At 52.9% G+C, this 21,316-nt stretch overlaps 1 protein-coding gene across 1 annotated transcript in view; it reads right to left on the bottom strand.

Annotated features, from left to right (window-relative positions):
* Nucleotides 1–21,316, bottom strand: part of CSMD2 (CUB and Sushi multiple domains 2) — a 316,793-nt gene that overhangs the window by 63,836 nt on the left and 231,641 nt on the right. Inside the window, exons 13-18 of the mRNA XM_054170896.1 lie at nucleotides 9,416–9,742; nucleotides 5,627–5,821; nucleotides 3,096–3,234; nucleotides 1,910–2,097; nucleotides 928–1,116; nucleotides 242–358 (exon numbers count right to left, since the gene is read on the bottom strand). Coding sequence (XP_054026871.1) covers nucleotides 242–358; nucleotides 928–1,116; nucleotides 1,910–2,097; nucleotides 3,096–3,234; nucleotides 5,627–5,821; nucleotides 9,416–9,742 — 1,155 coding nt within the window. The remainder of the gene's footprint in view (nucleotides 1–241; nucleotides 359–927; nucleotides 1,117–1,909; nucleotides 2,098–3,095; nucleotides 3,235–5,626; nucleotides 5,822–9,415; nucleotides 9,743–21,316) is intronic.

Raw genomic sequence — 21,316 nt, forward strand, 5'->3', positions numbered from 1 at the left:
GGCTCTGATGTCTGGAGGGGGTGATGTGGGAGCATCTTTTCCTCTTAATTCTCTCCCCTTTGAAAGGATTAAGAGATGTGGCAACATCTCATGAGATGTGCATCTCATCCAGAGACAATGTCTGGGTGGTGGCCCCTAGCCAAGCACATGGGTGCCCCTCATCACCCAGAACACTTTGTCTCCCACTGACCACTGTCCTCCAGTCCACCTCTAAACCACCTCCATGCTGAAGGTTTCTCACCTTTTCCATGTGATGTTTCTATTGTCCATGTGCAGTTCAAGTTATTGGGATAAAAATCAGGGAAGCCTGGGGATAAGATGGTACCACTGGAACCACGAATGTAGCCTCCACAGAGAGCTGCAACAAGAAGAAGAGGAAAGAATGAAAGGCTGCAAGCCCCATCATCAGCTGGAGGAACATCAGCCCTTCTGGAGGTCCAAGCAAAGCCCTACCCACCACAATCACACTAAACACAACCACAGAATGGGCTGGGACCTTCATAGAATTGCCAGGGTTGGAAGGGAGCTCAAGGCTCAGCCAGTCCCAACCCCCCTGCCATGGGCAGGGACACCTCACACCACAGCAGGTTGCTCACAGCCACCTCCAGCCTGGCTGCAAACACCTCCAGGGGTGAGGCTTCCACCACCTCCCTGGGCAACCTGTGCCAGGCTCTCACCACCCTCCTGGGGAACAACTTCTTCCTAACATCCAATCTGACCTTCAAGACCATCCAGTTCCAACCCCCTGCCATGGGCAGGGACACCTCCCACCAGCCCAGGTTGCTCAAGGCCTCACCCAGCCTGGCCTGGAACACCTCTGTGGAAGGAGCAAACACAACCTCCACGGGCAACCCGTGCTGGCTGCACAGCCAAGCGTCAGTGTGACCTTCAGAGGCACTGCTTTGCTCTTGCAGGAGGTGTCCTTACCCTCACAGCTGGGCAGTGGCCGGCTCCACTGGAAGTTTGGCTCACACTCCAGGGCTTCGTTGTCGCTCAGGGTGTAGCCTGAGTCACAGCTGAAGGTCACCAGAGCTCCCACGTAGAAGTCATTCCCGTGGCGCTGCCCATTGACCGGGATCCCTGGATCCAGGCAGTGGTCTGACTGGAGCTTCACAGCTGTGCCAAAGAAACCCACTCGTGTCAGAGCAGCCAGGGGCTGCACAGCCTGCTGGGGTCAACCCAGGGGAAAGCTCAGCTCCTGCTGTGAGCTCGAAGTCACACAGCCATAGAGTTATGAAGGTTGGAAAGGACCTCTAAGATCATCAAGCCCAACCTTCAACCCAACGTTAAACCATGTCCCAGAGTCACAGAACCCCAGAACAGCAGATTGGAAGGGATCCCAAGGGTCATCTGGTGCAAGCTTTCTAGGGGATAGTGGAGCCAAAATGAGCTGGGGGGCAGCACCTTCCCAAGCTGAGCCTTAAAACTGCCCAGTGCAGAGGACTCCACTGCTTCCCTTGAGAGGAGATTCCAATCTCTGACTGCTCTCATGGAGGACTATTTTCCTCTGGAGTCCAATGGGAACCTCCCCAGCAGTGACTTGTCCCCATCAGCCCTTGGCACTCCATGGCACTCCTCATAAAAAGGGAGCCTCCATCCTCCTGGATTATCCCCAAAGCAAGAGGATGAAGCAGGCAGAGGAGCTCAGCTCTGCCTCCTAACATCAGCAATGTTCTCTGGATGCAACCATTCTAAACAAGCAGGCTGGGCAGGGAGCAGCAGCTGCAGCTTCACATTCTCCTCTTGCTGTGGTGGAGGGATCTGCCTGGTAGAAGGGAAGAGGACATCTGTGGGGGAAGAGGACACCCGTGGGGGGAAGAGGACACCCGTGGGGGGAAGAGGACACCCGTGGGGGCTCTGACTGAGTCCGCTGTGCTGCTGGAGAGTGACACGGACAACCTGCACTTACTTTCATATCTGATCTGAAAGCCAATGTCAGAGTGGCTTTTGTCAGTGGTGAAGAGGAGGTAGAGGTAGTTGCTGGTGCTGATGAGGAACTGGGGCACCTGAGTCCCGTCATAGACACCGATCAGCGGGGAGGAGTAGGAGCGGCCGTCTCGCACCTCCAGGGTGTCGTAGTTCACCTCTGTCTTAAACCTGAAAGGGACACAAGAACTTGGCTGTGAAAAGCCAGCAGGGATTGTTTTTCTCCACTGCAGTCCCAGCTCTGCTCCAATGATTCAGGCAGCAAAGGCCAATACCCTGGGTCTGTTTCTGCTGCCTGACCTCCAGCTGGCTGAGCATCTATTGAGAACACAGCATAGAAGGTTTGGGTTGGAGGGGACCTTTAAAGGTCATCTTGTCCATACCCACTGCAGTAAGCAGGGACATGTAGTCATGGAATGGCTTAGAGATCATCTGCTCCAACCTCCTCTGCCATGGGCAGGGACACCTCTCAACTAGATTGATTGCTCATCCTCAGCTAGATCGGGTTGCTCAGAGCCTCATCAAACCTGACCTTGAATACCTCCAGAGATGGAGCCTGCACCACCTCCCTGGGCAACCTGTTCCAGTGTTCCACCACCCTCATAGGAAAGAACTTGTTCCCCTCCTACACAGTTTGGTTTCATTCTGCTCCTTCACCTGCTTCACCTGCTGACAGTGAGGAGGCTGCAGCAGCAAACATCTCACTCTAGGTGAGCAATCACCACTCAGAGACAGAGAGCCAGGTTCAGGAGGGCACAGCCCTCCTCAGACAGTGAAACCCAGGGCAAAGGATGAGACTCAGCACGGAGAAGTCAGGGTGAGATCCTCACTGCTCCTTCTCCTGGCAAGCTGAGCGTGTGGGAGCTCAGCCTCCCCGAAGGTGTCTCAGGGGTGTCTGAAATAGCTCTGCAGATTAGCAGGAGTTAGGCAAAACAAGGAGGGGTGGGGAAAAAAAAGATAAATCCCCTTTTCCCACCTTTTCTCCTTGAATGTTAGGAGAATTTTAATGTCTTGTCAGGAGTTCAGGCAAAAAGGAGAGAAACAGGGAACATGCTGCCAGACACGGAGCTGAGCAGCCCCTTCCCTCTCCTCCACGGGTGGCTACAGCTCAGCACCGCTGGGACCACCAAACCCAAGCCTGAAGAGAAGAGTTTGGAGAGGGTGAGCACCTGTCAAAGGTGATCTTGATGGGGTAGCCTGGCTGGGCCTCGATCACCCACGCACAGCTCAGGGAGTCCTTGTAGAAGCCAGGCCAGCCCGGGGACAGGATGGTTCCGCTGGGCGACGTCAGGTGGCCACCGCATGGTGCTGAGGACAAGGAGAATGGCACAGCTCAGGTGAAGGGCACCACAAAGCTCTGAGGGGCTCCTCCCTGCCAGGCAGCACTGTCCTGCTACACAGCAGCTTTCAGGCATTATTCATAGAAGAGAATCATTAAGGTTGGAGAAGACCTCTAAGATTAGATGGTGTTGGATGATGGGTTGGACGCAATGGTCTTGAAGGTCTCTTTCAACCTGGTCTGGTCTGGTCTGGTCTATCCTATCCTATCATCAACCCCAGCCCACAACCCAACACCACCATGGCCACTAAACCATGGCCCCAACTGCCATGGCCACAGGTTTCTTGAACAGCCCCAGGGATGGGGACTCCACCACCTCCCTGAGCAGCCTGTTCCAATCCCTGACTATTCTTGCAGCTGCCAGCTGGATCTAACTCCCCTCCCCACCCAGCCAGCCCAGTATGTAATGCAGCAAAGCACCTTCTGTTTAAGCCAGGAGCCAACAGCTTCTCCAGGAGTGTTAAGTCCCATCAGAACCAGATGAAATAACAGCAGCAGCTGGTAAGAAATTGCCTTTCCAGCTTCAGCTGAGGCTGTGGCAGCCTGCTCCTGAAATCTGTGGGAGTCAGTAGCCTGACCTTGTGTGATGGTTCTAAGGGGACAAGGTATAATCATAATTATTAGATATAAAACCAGAGGAAGCTGCAAGGTCAGTTTGCATTTCAGGAGCTGCAGGTGCCAGGAGATCTTTCATAGCTCCAGTAATTGAGTCTTGTTTTCTCTACCACAAGGGACAGCACAAGACTGTGGCATTTCTTCCACTCCGTGGTCCCTCGTGCCATCAGCAGGGAGCTGGAGGCATCTTATTATCTTGTCTGGGAAAAGGACACTGGGTCTGATGGACCAGAGGTACACAATCCTATAGCCCTGAATAACTGCCATGAATTGGCCTCCAGAAAGCAGCAAATGGGATGGGAAAGTGCTGTCTGTGCCTGCCAGCTCGTGGTCCTCCTGCCCAGCACTTTGCAGGATTCATCACCCAGGAGTGTCTCCACGTCCTGCTGAGTCATAGAATCAGAGATGGGCTGGAAGGGACATTAAATGTCATCCAGTTCCAACCCTCCTGCCATGGGCAGGGACACCTCATCCAGCCTGGCCTTGAACACCTCCAGGGAGGGGATATCCACAACCTCCCTGAGCAACCTGTTCCAGTGTCTCCCCACCCTCACTGTGCAGAACTTCCTCCTGGTGTCCAACCTAAATCTCCCCTGCTCCAGTTTCAAACCATTGCCTCTCATCCTATCACTCCAAGCCCTTCTAAACAGTCCCACCCCCCCTCCAGCCTTCCTGCAGGCCCCCTTCAGATATTGAAATGCAGCTCTAAGGTGACCATAAATATATAAATAGATGACCTTGGAGGCCTAAGTCTGGGCTTAAACCACTCACTTCTGATCTGAAGAATGTCAGAGGGAAGCCAATTGATCTCAACTGGATTCAAACCAATTATTTTTCAGCAAGAGGCTCCTTTCTTGCCCAAGGCCACATCATCTCCTGTCAGGACTTCTCTGCATCTTTCAACTCTGGGGTTTTTTTGGTTGGGTTTGGTTTTTTTAGGTCTCTTTCTTCCCTATTATTTTTTTCCAAGCTCTAAACAGCACTTTAGATCTCTATCCTTCCTCCTTGTTTAAAGAGGCTCATTAAAATGGACACTTAACTGAGTGAAGGGTGAGTCAAAGAAATCAACTCTGTGATCATGGAGCAGGGAGGGGGGTGGGGGGAGAGCACAAGTTAATGGCATGAGGTTACCAAAGCTTTCAGAGATAAGAAAGTTGATGGCAAGTGCATTATTTAATGTATGTTTTTCTTTCTCCACTTAAATGCATAAACAGAGAGGCTTCCTGCTTGTGAAGGTAATGGAAACCTTCAATCACACCCAGAGAGGCATCTCCCTGTCTGCTGCTGGCAGAGGGGCAATTTGTACAACAATGGGGGGGAAAAGAAAGAAAGAAGTCCAGCTTCTAATTAGAGAACAGTTATTGACCACCACTGCCTGAAAGATAACCATGGAATGCTTTGGGTTGGAAGGGAACTCCAAAGCTCATCCAGCCCAAGCCCCTCTGCAGGCAGCTGGGACATCCTCCACAAGAGCAGCTTGCTCAGAGCCTTGTCCAGCCTCACCTTGAATATCTCCAAGGATGAGGCCCCAGCTACCTCCCTGGGCAACCTGTTGCCAGTGTTCCCCCACCCTCCTGGTGCAGAACTTGTTCCTAACATCCAAGAAGAGCAGCACCTTCCCTCTAGGTTGCCTGAGCAGGACCTTTCCAGAACTAATGCTTTCCCCTGCAAGGCTGCCAGCAGCAGGGGCTCAGTCTCCCTCCAGCTTCCACCTGCAGGCTCAGAGGAGAGATGGATCCAATTTACCTTCACATCTGAGCACTGCATTGTTCCAGACCACGTTTCCCTCCTTCAAGATGCAGGTGATGGTTTCTGAGCCGTGGGTCCTGATGAAGCCTTCGTCACAGAGGAAGGACACTGAGCTGCCCAGCTGGAGGCTGTCGCCGAAGCGCTTCCCATTCACAGGCACGCCAGGGTCAGGGCACTCGTTGTGCCTAAATGCTGAGAGGGAAAGACAAGGGAACAGTGAGAAATGAAAACGTTGGGCCACCAGCTCAGGGATGAACCAGCAGCTTCCTGCCTTCCCCAGGGAGACAATAGCCCCAGGCCAGCTTGCCCTGGGGAGATGCCCCATGCCTGGAACTGCTCCAGGTCAGGTTGTCTGGGGCTCTGAGCAACCTGCTCTAGGGGCAAAATATCCCTGTTGATTGCAGGGGGTGTGGACTAGAGGAGCTCTAGAAGGTCCCTTCCAACTCCTACCAGTCTGGGATTCTACAGTCTTATTAGAAAAAAAAAGTTATTAGAATTGACCAGGTTGGGAAAGACCTCAGAGATCATCGAGTCCAACCTATCACCCAACACCATCTGATCAGCTCAACCATGGCACCAAGTGCCTCAGCCAAGCTCTTTTTAAACACTTCCAGTGATGGGGACTCCACCACCTCCCTGGGCAGCACATCCCAATGGCCAATCTCTCTTTCTATGAGGAACTTCTTCCTAACATCCAGCCCAAACCTCCCCTGGCACAGCTTGAGACTGTGTCCTCTTGTTCTGGTGCTGGGTGCCTGAGAGAAGAGCCCAACCCCCACCTGGCTCCAACCTCCCTTCAGGTAGTTGCAGAGAGCAAGAAGGTCTCCCCTGAGCCTCCTCTTGTCCAGGCTAAGCAACCCCAGCTCCCTCAGCCTCTCCTCACAGGGCTGTGCTCCAGACCCCTCCCCAGCTTTGTTGCCCTTCTCTGGACACCTTCCAGCAGCTCAACATCTTTCCTAAACTGAGGAGCCCAGAACTGGACACAGGACTCCAGGTGTGGGTTAAACAGTGCTGAGCACAGGGCAGGATGACTTCCCTGCTGGACAGTGAACCTTCCTCTAGGGGAAGACCAAACAGCATGGACTTGAATTTGGCCATCCTTCAGCCCAGCTACCGTGCTGCACACAGATGAATCAGGCTGGGGCACAAACCATCTCCCCACCTCTCCTCTGAACAGCTAAGACACCCCAGGATGTTTTCCCTCCACTCAACTTCTCACCTAGATGAAGTCACCTGAATTTTTCTGCTCCCTGTCTCTCCTGCGAGCGTTCATTTGCAAGCTGAGAGAGGGGGGACGAGACTCAAGCCCCCTGCATCCAGGAGGTGCTGTGACACAGGCAGCAGCGGGGGCCAGGAAAGAGCCTGCAGAGCCCGATCGCACCACAGCGCAGGAAGAGGGAGGACGTTAATTAACTGTTAATGAGGACAAAGGGAAGCTTTAAGGCCCCGAGCTTACAGCTAAGGGTCCTCTCAGCATGTTCTGTGATTGACTGCCACAGAGTTCCTGCCCTTGCTTGTCACCATTAGCAGGACAAAGGGAAGGACACACAGCAATTACCTTCCTGGGTGCTGCAAAGCCGCGCACGGGATTGCACAGACATCGCTCTGCCCTTTTCCAGCAGCTAAAAACCGGAGCAGGCAACCAATCAGCAACTCACTCCCTAGCCTTAACTCCCCATTAAGTGCTTCATTTTGTACTCTGTCTTCGTGTGCTGGGAGGTGGTCTTCAGAGAGGAGCAGCACATGAAAGATTAAAGCCTCCAGAGCCCTTACACACTTTTAGGATCTGTAATGCACTTGACCCCGTTCAGAGGAGTTCTGGATTTCTCCTGGAGCATCGTTACTCTTCCAGGATCTTGTTAGATGCACTGCTAGAGGGGAAAACACAGCCTGAACCTGTTCCTTCTGCTCTGCTACCTGTCCCTTGCAGCAAAACCTTGTCCCCTCTTGTACCTCAGCTGAAGGGGCGGACGGCAAAGTGTCTGAGGAAGACTCGGGAGCTCCCTTTCGGTAGCTCCAGCAGTCAGAAGAGATTAACTTCAGCTGCACTAAAGAGTCATTTACAGCACCACCAAATTTGCTTTAAAAAGGTGGCTTCGAGCAGGGGAGAGCCACAGCTCCCAACATGGGTATGGCATGTCCCAGGGATGCATCCTGGAAGGCAGCACTGGCATTTCTGCATGCCTCCTTGCTCACAAGGTCAGACAATGATAGAAAGCTTTGGGTTGGAAGGGACCTTTAGAGGTCATCTACTCCAACCCTCTGCAGTCAGCAGGGACATTCCCAACCAGATCAGGTTGCTCAGAGCCCCATCCATCAAGCCTGACCTTGTCTCCAGGGCCTCCACCTGAGCAACCTGTTCCAGTGTTCCACCACCCTCATAGTAAAGAACTTTTTCATGAGTGCCTTAAAGGTCTCTCCAAGAAAGCCAGGAAAGGACCTTTTACAAGGGCTTGTAGTGATAGGATGAGAGAGAATGGATTGAAGCTGGAAGAGACTGGAGATGAGGAAGAAATTCTTTACAGGGAGGGTGGGGAGACCCTGGAAGAGGTTGCCCAGGGAGGCTGTGGCTGTCCCCTCCCTGGAGGCATTCAAAACCAGGCTGGATGAGGCCTTGAGCAGCCTGGGCTGGTGGAAGGTGTCCCTGCCCATGGCAGGGGAGTTGGAACTGGATGATCTTGAAGGTCCTTCCAACCCAACCCATTCCATGCATCTATGAATAATGCCCTGGCAGTGTGGCACCACCACACACAGGCTGCTCCATCTGGTGAGGAACCTTCAGCCCTGCTGCAGTGTGGCAAAGGAGTTCTTAAGACCTCTGATATTTGATTATTTTTTTTTGTTAAACAGAGGAGTTGCAATCAGAGCCAGAAAGGCTTTTAATTGAGCTGTGCCACTAAAGGCTGCTCTAGCAAAGTCATTTATCAGCTCTCTGAATGGCTTTAATAATGCTCTTTAGAAAATTAGAGGACAATGGGAGGATGAAATTACCACAGCCTCGGGTTGAGATTTGAGGGCTGGGTTTAGGTGAAGGCAAAGAAACCAATCTGTGGCATTGTCAAGGCTTCAGAATGCAGAACACTGCTACAGGTTGGCCTTCCTCTGCAAAGTTTTGCATGCTTTTAGGTGCCAGCAAAGCCTGAGAGGGTTGGCTGCTGAGCACAACCATCCCAGATCTAACTGCTCCTCCCGAGCAGCACTGAGCTGGCCACAAAGCTCTAGCTCACCTCAGTGAGCAGAAGAGAGGCACAGAGCTGGGAGCCCACCTCCCACTGCAAGCTGCAGCTGGTGGGAGGGCAGACACCCTGGCTGCTCCATGGATGCATAACACTTCCTTCCAGGGCCAAACTCTTCCTTCCACACCACTGGACACCCTTTAAACTTCACAGCCAGGAAGGACTTGTGCAGTCAGCTCCAAGCTGCACACCAACCCTCAATTGTCCAACCACAAACCTGAAGCCATCTCTGGTTTTCAGGCTTCCTCCCAGGTTTTTCATGATCTGCTGAGTCAAGTCATAGAGTGGGTTGGGTTGGAAGGGACCTTGAAGATCATCCAGTTCCAACCCCCTGCCGTGAGCAGGGACACCTCCCACCAGCCCAGGGTGCTCAAGGCTTCATCCAGCCTGGCCTTGAACACCTCCAGGGAGGGGACATCCACAGCCTCCCTGGGCAAACCTGTTCCAGTTGTCAGACTTTGGGACTGCAGTGAGCTCAAACTCTTGTTAAGCCTCCACCAAAAATGTAAAGCTTGAAATGCAAAACCAGCAGGAAGCATCTGGCACTTACTGGTGAAGGTGATGTTGAAGCCTCTCTTCTCCATGGAGTGGTCAGTCTGGAACTCCAGCCTGGCTACGTGCCCGCTGCTGGTCAGAGAGGAGGGGATCTGGTTTCCTGAGAAGGTTCCCAGCACTGGAGATTCAGCAGTCCCACCATCCTTCACAGCCAGGAAATCAAACTGGGGCTCCACATCGAAGTCATTGAAAGCCAGGTGGATCCTGCTCTCGGGTTTGGCGATGATCAGCCAGACGCAGTGCAGGCTGCTGCCGTATTCCTCCGGGTAGTTGGGTGACAGCACGATGCCAGAGGGGGTGGTGAAGTTGAAAAAGCAGGAAACTGCAAGAAGAAACCACCATCAGCCATGCAGCACCGTGCTCCCACAAGCTGCTCCCTCAGCCTTCCCCCTCCCCTGGCTTTGCTTCTCAGGGGCAGTTAGGGGAGGGCTGGGCTCAGCGCTCCCTTCACTGCCAGGTGCCAGTGATTGATCCTCCTTAAAAGGCAGAACTTAACCAAACCGAGCTCCAACCAGGCCTGCAAAGTTCCAGGTGTTTTGCTTGGCCATTCACACAAGGATTTGGCTCAGTGCTCAGCCTCCCCTCTGTTATTTGCCTTCTGTCTTCCTTCACCCCTTAATGGTTTCAGCTCAGAGGAGATGGACGTTGCCATGACGTTATCAAGGCTAAGAGCTCCACAATCTATTTCCTGCTCTCAGCAATAAAGGGAACAGATTAAAGAGAAAACAAACTGCAAAATATCCTCAGGATTTGGGCTCTAGATGCTGAACTATCAAGGGATGCTGTCAAATAATTCTGTCACTGTAAGCCTGCTATAATCTGCCTGGAGTTGTTGCTGGGAACAAATGTATTCAGACAGGGGGAGAAACGTCTCGGTGGCAGGAAGCCTTTGCTGGAGCCAGGCACCTCCCATCGGTTTTTCAACCCAAAGTGGTAAATTAAGGTTCCCCCAGGACCTGCAGTCCCACAGAGCCAGCAAGAAGAGGGACAGTTGCAAGCAGAGCTATTCCAGCATGGAGCTGGGGTCTTATCTTGGGAAGTACCAGCCACAAAGGACTTGCTGACAAAAGGAAGAAGAGCAGAGAGAGGGAAGAATACCAAATTGACCTTGGCTGGGTGATCCAACAGGACAGATTAAAAAGGAATGGATGAAGCCTGCCCCCACTGCAGGGAAGCAAATGACACAACGTCCCAAGTGTCCCCAGACAGCCAAGCCCCAGCCTGCAGGGCAAAGGCCACTGTCACACACATCCATGTTCCAAGCCCGTGGCCATGGTGGATGGGTGCTGCACAGGGAGCTCAGCACATCCAGCCCAGGAAAGGCCAACTGCTGTTAACAAGGTCATGGTGTCTGTGAGGTGAAGAGTCTTCACCTTTATCTTTTGAAGCAGGAGAAGTTTTTCTTCTGCCTGGAAGGGAGGGTTTGGTCTGAGGCTGCACTGGGATCCACACCAACCTCAGAAGAGCTTTGCTGGGCGCTTGGGTAGAAGCAGAAGCTGTTTAACAGTGCCAGAGTGAAATGTGCCATCAGATCCAAGATGCAGAATAAACCAGGCAGGAAAAGACCTTTTGAGATCATCAAGTCCAAGATGAGAGGACCCAAGAAAGGTGTCAGGGAGCTGAGCACTCCCTGCCTTGTGCTGTGCCTCCGAGACAGCTGGGAACAAAGTGGCCCCAGGGAGCAGGCAACCATTGCAAACCTGAGGGACAGGCAGAGGTCAGCCCTGCCACCATGGCCTGTCCAGAAGGATTGCTGAGTTAGGAATCCCTGAGACTCTGAGGCCCTGGGGCTAGAATTCATATTTATTAGCTTTGCTCTTTAATGTCCTGAGAGGACATTTCATTATGTGCACGGCACAGGTTCAGGCTCAGAAGCTGGTGCTGACCTTTGTCAATAATTGTTATTACTGATCAAACACTGCACAAGCAAAAATCCCTTTGTGAAATGAATACAGCAGAATAAATCACAGCAACCCTCAGCAGAGACACAGCCCCTGCCAAAGCCAGGAGAGGAGAAGCACCTCCTCCCAAACAGCATCAAGATTCTGCCTTGACTCAGAGCAGTAGAAGAGAATGGAATGGAATGGAATGGAATGGAATGGAATGGAATGGAATGGAATGGAATGGAATGGAATGGAATGGGATAGACCAGACCAGGTTGGAAAAGACCTTTGAGATCATCCAGTCCAACCTACCACCCAACACCACCTGATCAACTAAACCATGGCACCAAGCACCCCATCCAGTCTCTTCCTAAACACCTCCAGTGATGGAGACTCCACCACCTCCCTGGGCAGCACATTCCAATGACCAATCTCACTTCCTATGAAGAACTTCTTTCCTAACTCCAGCCTGAGCCTCCCCTGGCACAGTAAACCAAGGGAGGAACAGCTCTTTGCTTCTTGTGGTAGAAAGCCTAAGGGGATATGTGGCTGTGGCATGAGGGCACTGCCCCACAGCCCCAGTGGGGACCAAAGTGAACATGGAGGCTTCCAACAGCTCTTGACCAGCGTGGCTGCTTGCTCCTGCACCTTCAGCCACGAGTGATTTCTGCCTCTGCCTGGTCAGCCTAAGCACAACTTGTTCCTCCTTTCTTCTGCCTTCCCAAGATCCATGGACCAGGACACTAAGGGTGGTTACCAGGGTGATGCTGCCTCCCATTTTACAAGGAGTCCCATGGAAAAGACATCCCTTTGGAAGTTCTCTTCCCTCTACCAGGCAGATCCCTCCACCACAGCAAGAGGAGAATGTGAAGCTGCAGCTGCTGCTCCCTGCCCAGCCTGCTTGTTTAGAATGGTTGCATCCAGAGAACACTGCTGATGTTAGGAGGCAGAGCTGAGCTCCTCTGCCTGTTTCATCTTCTTACTTTGGGGATAATCCAGGAGGATGGAGGCTCCCTTTTTATGAGGAGTGCCATGGAGTGCCAGGGGGTGATGGGGACAAGTCACTGCTGGGGAGGTTCCCATTGGACTCCAGAGGAAAATAGTCCTCCATGAGAGCAGTCAGAGATTGGAATCTCCTCCCAAGGGAAGCAGTGGAGTCCTCTGCAGTGGGCACTTGGAAGACTCAGCCTGACAGGGTGCTGGCCTCAGCTCATTTCAGCTCCACTATCACCAAGAAAGCTTGCACCAGATGCCCCTTGGGGTCCCTTCCAACCTGGCATTCTGGGATTCTACCACCCTGCCTCCTCACAGACCACCTCACTTCTCCTGCAAGCCATTCCTGGTGGCCCCAGATGCCTTATCTTGGCTCACCAAGGTCGAGCCCAGAGAGAGGGCAAACCTGCAATGCATGGGAATGGGAAAGGCAGCAGGTCCAGGAGCTGGAAGCCAGGCAGGGACTCATTGTGATCATTTCAGTCTCCATGGAAACAAACACACCAAAAATCCTCTTTGCTTTCTGGTGGGGTTTTTTTTTTTGGATACCATTCCCACAGACTGACCACTTGAGAGCCAGCTTGAAGACAGTAATGGATTTTCCTGCCTTACCTTTCCTTTTCAAGAAGATCCTTCCTCTAGGCACAGCTTGCTGATGGACTGGAAAAATAGGAGCTCAGCAGGAGGCTGCTTAATAAACCAGCAATGCCTCGCTGGGGCAAGGGTAGAGCCCCAACTGCTAACAGAGCTGCCAGCTCGGGGCACTGCTCAAGCTGAGAAGCAAAATGCTTGGCGTTTTGTGTTTTCCTCTCTCTGGATCCTCTGTTTCAATAAACACATCTGCATCACAAGGCTTTCTCCTTCAGAAAACCCTCAGGCACCCACAGAGCAAGTGGGAGGGAGGTGGGGGACCGCAGCCTTGTGCAAATAGGAACTGGGAGAACTTTCTTTGTTCCCTTTGGTGCGTGTGTCTCAGGGTAACCAACTCCTCAGCTGGCTCTGATGGAGCTGCTGTCACTGCCGGCGTGAGGCTCCCCGGGGGTGGGCAGCTCTGCTAAGAATAATGAAAGCCAGGCAGGCTTTGGCTACCAGATCCCCAGGAAAAAATATCATCAGGGAGCTTAAAATAGGCTGGTGAGGAGCCTCTGTGCACACAGAAGGGTTTTGTGGATACCAAAGCGGGTTTCATTTCCACCCACTTGAAGCAGGAATGGTGGTCGGGTTACCAGGAATAACAGAAGTTTCTTTAACTCACTGGAAGATGCCAGTCCCCACCAGGACATTGTTGGGCTGCTTGGCTGCCAGGGTTTGTGCAGCCATCTGTTAGTCAGGAGATGCTCCAGGGCTCCTGCACAAAGACAGGATCCTTTCCTTCGTGTCCCTGCCTAGTTGAAGGGAACCCTCCCCACCCCTGCAGCCTCTCCTGGGACCTGCTGGCAGTGTCCACGTGAAGATGAGAGGTTAATCATCACTTTGGTTTTGGCAAAGCAGGTCAGTGGTCTTATTATGTCCCTGTCCTGCTCTGCTCCTTGGTGGCTTAGCAGAACATCCTTCCTCTGCTGCAGCACTCTGCCAACTGCTGCAACGCATTTGCCTCCTGAAGGCTGGGAGCTGCAACAGGCTGGGACTTGACTCTGGCTCGTGGTCCCAGGGTCTCAGCTCCTGGGGTGCCTGAAGGATGGCTGCTGTGACACCAGGAAGGGTGGTGTGGAAGTGTGGAAGGGACTGGGCTGCCAGCAGCTGCACACCAGTGATTAAGTGCAGCAGAGGTGGCTGGGCAGGTTCAGCCACACGTGAAGCTCTGCTCACAGGGAGCAGCAGAAGGAGCTGTGATGAGAAGCTTGCAGACACTGATTCCACCTGCAGGCTGGAGATGTCCCACTGCAGCTTTCTCAAGCACTGACCTCCCCTGTAAAGCACTGCAGGAGAACCAGGCAGGTGTGAAGGAACTTGTCTGCAGCCCAGACTGGAAAGGGCCACACGATGCACAGCACACTCCTGTTTCTGGCTGTGGAGATAAGGGAAGGGGGACAGAGAGAGCCTCCTTGCCTGATAAAAGCAGGAAAGTGTCATTTCAGGTTCAGCCTCATGCACAGAGGAGCAACTCATCATGCTGAGCAATTGCTGTCAGGAATATGGGCAGATGCCTTGGCACAGGGCAGCTCATTTGCAGCAGCATGAAACCTCATCAGGGGAACAGCCCAGCTGATTCAATCAGGGAAATAACAAGCATGGAGACAACCCAATAACTGCATCCTCCTGGTGGGTGCTGAGAGAGCAGCTGGGAAGCAGCTCTGGTGAGCTGTGTGCCCATGGATGCGGTCTGACATCACCGTGAAGCCCTCCACTGAAGCTCTCCCCATGTGCAGGCTCTCTCTGCAGGAGGACCATCCCTGCTGAGGACCTGAGAGCTGGCCACATCTGCTGGATCACCACCTCAACCTCCTCCCACACCCTCCAGCCTCAGCACTGCAAGCTCTTTGCTGAGCCAGGCTGCCCCAAGCGACTTGACCAGGAGAAGACCTGGAGCAGGAGGTGATTACTTCTGGCTCAACAAGTGCTAGGCAGAACTCACTGGCAACATAAAACCAAGGAGAAAGAGGGCTCTGGTTTGAGGCAGCTTGCAGAGAAGTGGGGGTTGGTCTGTTCAACCAGGTAACAAGTGGTAGGATGGGAGGAAATGGCCTCAAGTTGCACCAGGTGGGGGTGAGGTTGGACATCAGGGAGAACTTTTGTGTACTGCAAGGTTCTCAGGCACTGGAACAGGCTGCCCAGGGAGGTGGTGGAGGCACCATCCCTGGAGGTATTTAAGAGTCCTGCAAGTGTAGTGCTGAGGGGCATGGCTTGGTCAAGGACTTTTTGGTGTCAGGCCAATGATTGGACTCAATGATCTTAAAGATCTGTTCCAGTCTGGGCTTTCCTCAGATACAGACACTGAGGGAAACTCCACAACTCAGCTGACAGTTGCAGGATGAATGAGCTGGAGAAAAGTTTGCTGTCTACAGCTGCCTGAGGGGAGGTGGCAGTCAGGTGGGGGTTGGTCTCTTCTCCCAGGCAAGCAGCACCAGAACAAGAGGACACAGTCTCAAGCTGTGCCAGGGGAGCTTTAGGCTGGAGGCTAGGAAGAAATTCCTCCCAGCAAGAGAGACTGGCCATTGGGATGTGCTGCCCAGGGAGGTGGTGGAGTCCCCATCCCTGGAGGTGTTCAAGAGGGGATTGGATGTGGCACTTGGAGCCATGGTTTAGTAGTCATGAGGTGTTGGGTGAGAAGTTGGACTTGATGACCTTTGAGGTCTTTTCCAGACTTATTGATTCTAAGTCTCACAGAGAACAGAGGGATGGGTGAAGAGTCCTCTTACAGACACACAGAGAAGGAAAGGGAATACTTCATCGAGGTTACACCCCTGAAACACCTGGGGAGCTTGCAGGGGCCGATTATAACCTAATTCATTGTCATTAAGAAGGTGCTTAAGAGCTTTCCTGCCCAGCACAGCACTTAAGCACCTAAAGCTACTTAAGCAAACATTGAAATCTCAGTGCTGTGACAAAGCAGGGCTGCAGTGCAGAGCCAGGGCTTTGAGGGGAAAGCGCCTTGCTTAAAGTGAAGAAGGGGAGAGCCTTACATGGCTGCAAGCACCAAAGGAGGTTGTTAACAAAAGCTCCAATCCCGCGTGTGCAGAGGGATCATGGTAATCCTGCTGGCGTTTAATTTGCTTCCCTCACTGCCAGAGAAAGGCTGGATGGATCCCAGGGCCTCGGGGGAGCAGGCTGGAGATAAGGAGCATTTCACCACCAATTCCCTGCTCTGACCCAGCTCGGATCAAGGGCAAGCAGAAGGTGTCGATGGCTCCTCAAGGACACACATCTGTGTAAGAAATCTGTCTGGAGAAGAGGAGAGTGAGGGGAGACCTCTTTGCTCTCTGCAGCTCGCTACCAGGAGGCTGGAGGCAGGTGGGGGCTGGGCTCTTCTCTCTAGCAGCAGGTGATAGAAGGAGAGGTAATGGCCCGAATTTGTGCCGGGGGAGGTTTAGGTTGGACGTTAGGAAAAGTTTCTCTGCTGCAGGAGTGGTCAGGGATTGGAAGAGGCTGCCCAGGGAGGCGGTGGAGTCCCCATCCCCAGAGGTGTTGAAGAAACCTGTGGCCATGGCACCTGGGGCCATGGTTTGATGGCCACGGTGGGGTTGGGTTGGTGGTTGGACTGGATGATGTCAAAGGGCTTTTCCAACCAAAACACTTCTCTGATGCTGTGACTCCCCATGCAGAAACCACCTCAGGCCTGGAAGTGGCAGGCAAGGAGCCCATTTCTGGGCAGGTTTTCAGCTGCACAACCCCAGGGTGCAACCGGTGGCTTTGCACAGGTTAGGGTTAGCCACCAGCTCCCTTTCCCAACGCTCTGGCAGGGCTCATGAAAATGCCTCCCTGCCAGTGCCTCAGGGAGTTTACAGCAGGCTGCTTCACAAAAGCATCCATCAGGAAAAAAATACATGCAAAAAAACCAAACCCCAAAACCCCCACATGGCAAAACAGCTTGGACATAAAAATTAACAGACATTAACAGCATCCCTCCACCTCTTCCAAACCCCACAGACAAGCAGCAGCAGCGAGAGGCAGACAAACCAGCCCAGTGCTGGCTAGGAAAGCAAAACCTGTTTACAGCAGGAGGCAGAAACATTGTGTGAGTTAGCATAAACTGTTCCATCAGCACTGCAGAACGCAAGAGGAATTAAGGGTAAATAATAGGAAGAGCAACACAAAGGATCAGGCTGCAGCAGAAGAATGAGATGCTAGAGGATAAAAACCCAACAAACTTCTCTGATGAACAAAGCCTCAGTTCCTTTGAAAGAAAACATTCTCAGCTTTCTAATTGAAGGTTTATTCAGTCCTGGAATGGCTCAGGTTGGAAGGGACCCCAGAGATCGTCTGCTCCAACCCCCCCTGCCATAAGCAGGGACACCTCTCAGCTAGACTCAGCTGCTCAAGGCATCATCCAACCTGGCCTTCAACACTGCCAGGAAGGAGACATCCACCAGCCTCCCTGGCAGCTTATTCCAGAGCCTCACCACCCTCCTACTGAAGAACTTCTTCCTCAGCTCCAGTCTCACCCTGCTCTGCCTCAGCTCCAAACCATTCCCCCTTGTCCTGTCTCCAGACACCCTCAGGAAAAGTCTCTCTGCAGCCTTCCTGCAGGATCCCTTCAGCTATTGGAAGGTAGCTCTGAGGTCCCCCTGGAGCCTTCTCTTCTCCAGGCTGCACAGCCCCAGCTCCCTCAGCCTGTGCTCACAGCGGAGGTGCTCCAACCCTTGCCTCATCTTTGTGGCCCTCTTTTTTGCCTCATCTTTGTGGTCCTCCTTTTGGACTCATGTCTTTCTTGTGGTGAGGCAATTCCTGGGCAATAAAAGATCATTCTGATCATCTTCACCATCCACCTCCTTGACACAGACTAGAAAACAAGTCCTGATTCCCAGAGATCTCCAGAAAGAAGCAAGCAAGCTCCCAGTCTGTGCCTAGGCATGGAGCACCCACTGCTGTCTCCCTCCCAGCTGCTCTCCATCACAAAGCTGTTTCATTTTAACAGGCAAATCATGATTTAAGAGCCACACTGTGCTCTAGATCATCCTTCATAGGCAAGGCTCCACAGGTTGCTGTCAACAGTGGTTCAGGGAAGGGAGAAAAGAACCCCCCCTACCCCAGAAAAGAGAAATAATGGCCAAGTGATAATTTAATTCAGAGCTCAATGAAAACCTGGTCACATGGTCTGAACTGATGGGGTTCTGATGAGGACATTGCTGGGAAAAGCATCAATTGCACTTTGCATTTCCAGCTCCTCATCCTGAGTGTTGGTAGCAGCCAGGGGTGAAGGGAAGGTCTGCTGCTCAGCTGGGAGGTGCAACCTCTCCAAGGAGGAGCTCAGAATATTCAGCAGGTGTAACGGACCCAGTGTGGGCTTAGCAATAAAGAGGGAGTCAGCACTGCTAAGGAGAAGGAAGATTTGACACTGCTAAGGAAAACCACTGGAAAATGCACAGATTCCTACTTCCTTGATGAGGACCACTGTGGAAGTGCCATACACCTGTGTGGAGGGACAGGAGGCCCTGGGCTGGGCCACCTCCTGCTGGAGCCACCTCAAAGACAACTCTCAAGAGCACCCAGGGTTTGGTGGTGTCACTTTGGTTTGAGACCCCAATGCCCCATTAGAGTCCAGGCAGAGTTAGGGGCTCAGTGCTGCTCCAGGGGCCCAGAGAAGTTTTGGTGACTCCAACCCTGGAGTTGTTCAAAGCCCAGGTGGATGAGGCCTTGAGCAACCTGGGCTGGCAGGAGGTGTCCCTGCCCATGGCAGGGGGTTAGAACTAGAAGGTCTTTAAGATCCCTTCCAACCCAAGCCAGTCTGTGATTCTTGCCAGCAACCACAGGCAAATTGGTGAGAAGTGGACCGTGGGTGAGGCTTCCAAGTGAACAAGATGGGAAGCAAGCATGACATCTGCTCCAAAGGCAGAGAAGAAAACACACAGCTTAACATAATTTCAATTGGAAATGCTTTGGGCAATGCCTTCTGCTCTCTTTAGAGGCACATTATGCACAATTACTGCTCTGAGGTCTGTAATACAAAGAGAGTTTATGAGAACACAACCAAAAGAAAGTCACTGGGAAAGAGGAAAGAACCTAAAGCAAGACCAAGAGCCCTGCAGCTGGGTCAGGTCAAGGGATGCAAAGTGTCTGGAGGAGTCCAGGAGTACTCATGAACAGCACAGCTCAGATTACAGCCCCCTCAGCAGGCCAGCCACACAGATCTGTGTACACACACGCACACTCACACCCCTGCTCCCCATCTTGGTGGAGCTGTGCTGAAGTGGTGCCAAACAGAGACACCCTCCCCCCCCACAAACACTTTAGTGCAGAAACCTCCACCCCCAGCTTTGCTTGGTGCACAGGAAACAGAGCATTAAGGGTGGGTTCACTTTGGTTGCTTCAGCCTTAGAACACACGACGGGTCCGGGGAGCTCAACCTGAGGTCAACGGAACTCGACCTGTGCCAGAGTACAAAGTGTTTTGGTGACTCTCCCGAAGCAGCTGGCAGAGGATGGGTAAAATCAGGCAAAAGCTTTGCCTTTACTCAGTGTGCTGCTTACAAACCACATCTAAGGTGGTGCCAGCTGATGCCAGAATGTGCTCCCACCCGGGGTGACGGCACTGCTTGGCGCAAGTCAGCCACTCAGGACTGGAAACCCAGGAGCTGCAGGTCATGGGCTCAGAGGGGAAAGCTGCAGGCACAAAGAGGAGGAGGAGGAGGAAGAGCAGGAGGAGGAGGAGGAAGAGCAGGAAAAGGAGGAAGGAAGGAAGGAAAGCTGCTGGAGAGGAATGGCCAAGAACCTTGCAAGCCTTACTGAAAGTGCTGCAGAACCCCCCTGGGAGCACCGTGCCCTGCCGAGGGGATGTCTGCAAACATCAACCTGCTGAAACAGACTCCTGGCCATAGAAAATATTTTGCAGCAGGGCCTTCCACGGCCACAGTTGACATAAAAATCAGGTAATGAGTTTTGCCCCATGATATGTGAGTGAGTTTAAGCAGTCATTCCAGCCAGGCATCTGGAAGTGATGGCACCACTGAATCGCCCTCGCTCCCCGCCGCCGCCGAGCCAGGCTCTCATCATCCTGCTCGCTGCAGCGACTCAACAACTCACCAGCTTCCCCTTATAGCTGTAATTATGGGCTGCTTCCCCATTTATAAGCTTAATAATCTCCTCAGCCACAGGTAAGTGCAAGCTCGGGTTTGAATATCATATCCCCCGAGTTCCTCCCGGCGGAGCGCGAGCTTCGTCTCGAGAGCACAATGGTTTGCCTTCGGTAACACGCAGCTGCACCACCTCTCCTAAGCCCATTCTGTTGTCCTTCAAGACAACTGAAGAGAGCCCTGCAGGAAGGCAGTGGCCTGGGTTGGCCTGGGCTGTGGGAACTGCCTTAGTCCTAGACAGACAGCACTTTAAGCAGTGATTTTGAAAAGCTCAGAATCCCAGCGTGGTAGGGGTTGGAAGGGACCTCTTGGAGATCGTTCAGTCCAAGCCCTCTGCTAACAGAGGTTCACCTAGGCTGGGTTGCACAGGAACACATCCAGGTGGGTTTGGAAAGTCTCCAGAGAAGGAGACCCAGAGACAACCTCTCTGGGCAGCCTGCTCCAGGTTTCTGGCACCCCCACTGCAAAGAACTTTCGCCTTAAGCTCAAGTGAAACCACCTGGGTTCCAGCTTGTGGCTATTGCCCCTTGTCCTGTCATTGGCCACCACTGGAAAGAGCTCAGACCCATTCTCTTGACCTCCACTCTTTAGCTATTGATCACTATTAATCACCATTAATCAGATCCTCTCTCAGGCTGCTCTTCTCCAGGCTAACCAGCCCCAGGTCTCTCAGCCTGGAGAGATGCTCCAGGCTCCTCAGCATCTTGGTGGCCTCTGTTGTCACCACGAAGCTGATTTGAACACTGCAAGGTGCTACAGAAGAGCGAGAGAGTTCTTCAACATCCAGCCACCATTGCCAGAAGCAGACACCAGGTTCAGAGCACAGATAGATTCATGGACTCACAGAGTGGGAGATCATCCAGTTCCAACCCCCCTGCCATGGGCAGGGACACCTTCCACCAGCCCAGGTTGCTCAAGGCTTTGAAGACCTCCAGGGAGAGGGCATCCACAACCTCCCTGGGCCACCTGTTCCAGTGTCTGCCCTCCCTCACTGTCCAGAATGTCTTCCTATTCTCCAGTCCAAACCTACCCTAGACGACTGTGGTGTCTCATCCAGCTACAGTCCTACAGCTTCCCAGGCTCCAGCATCATCGTTGCAGCTGCCTCAGCTCGTTGGAGGTCATCTGACAGGCACGACACGGCCAGGGGTACCTTGCTTAGTAAGGGATTTGCAGAAGACACACAGCAAGGAGGCCTTGCAGAGCTCCTCAAGCACTCACCCTGGCTGGTGAAGGGACGCAGTGACAAGAGGGAGGATGAAGACGGAAGGGTTGTTATCAGGGAGGCGCAG

The sequence above is a fragment of the Dryobates pubescens genome, chromosome 20 (assembly GCF_014839835.1).
Source record: "Dryobates pubescens isolate bDryPub1 chromosome 20, bDryPub1.pri, whole genome shotgun sequence".
Taxonomy (NCBI): domain Eukaryota; kingdom Metazoa; phylum Chordata; class Aves; order Piciformes; family Picidae; genus Dryobates; species Dryobates pubescens.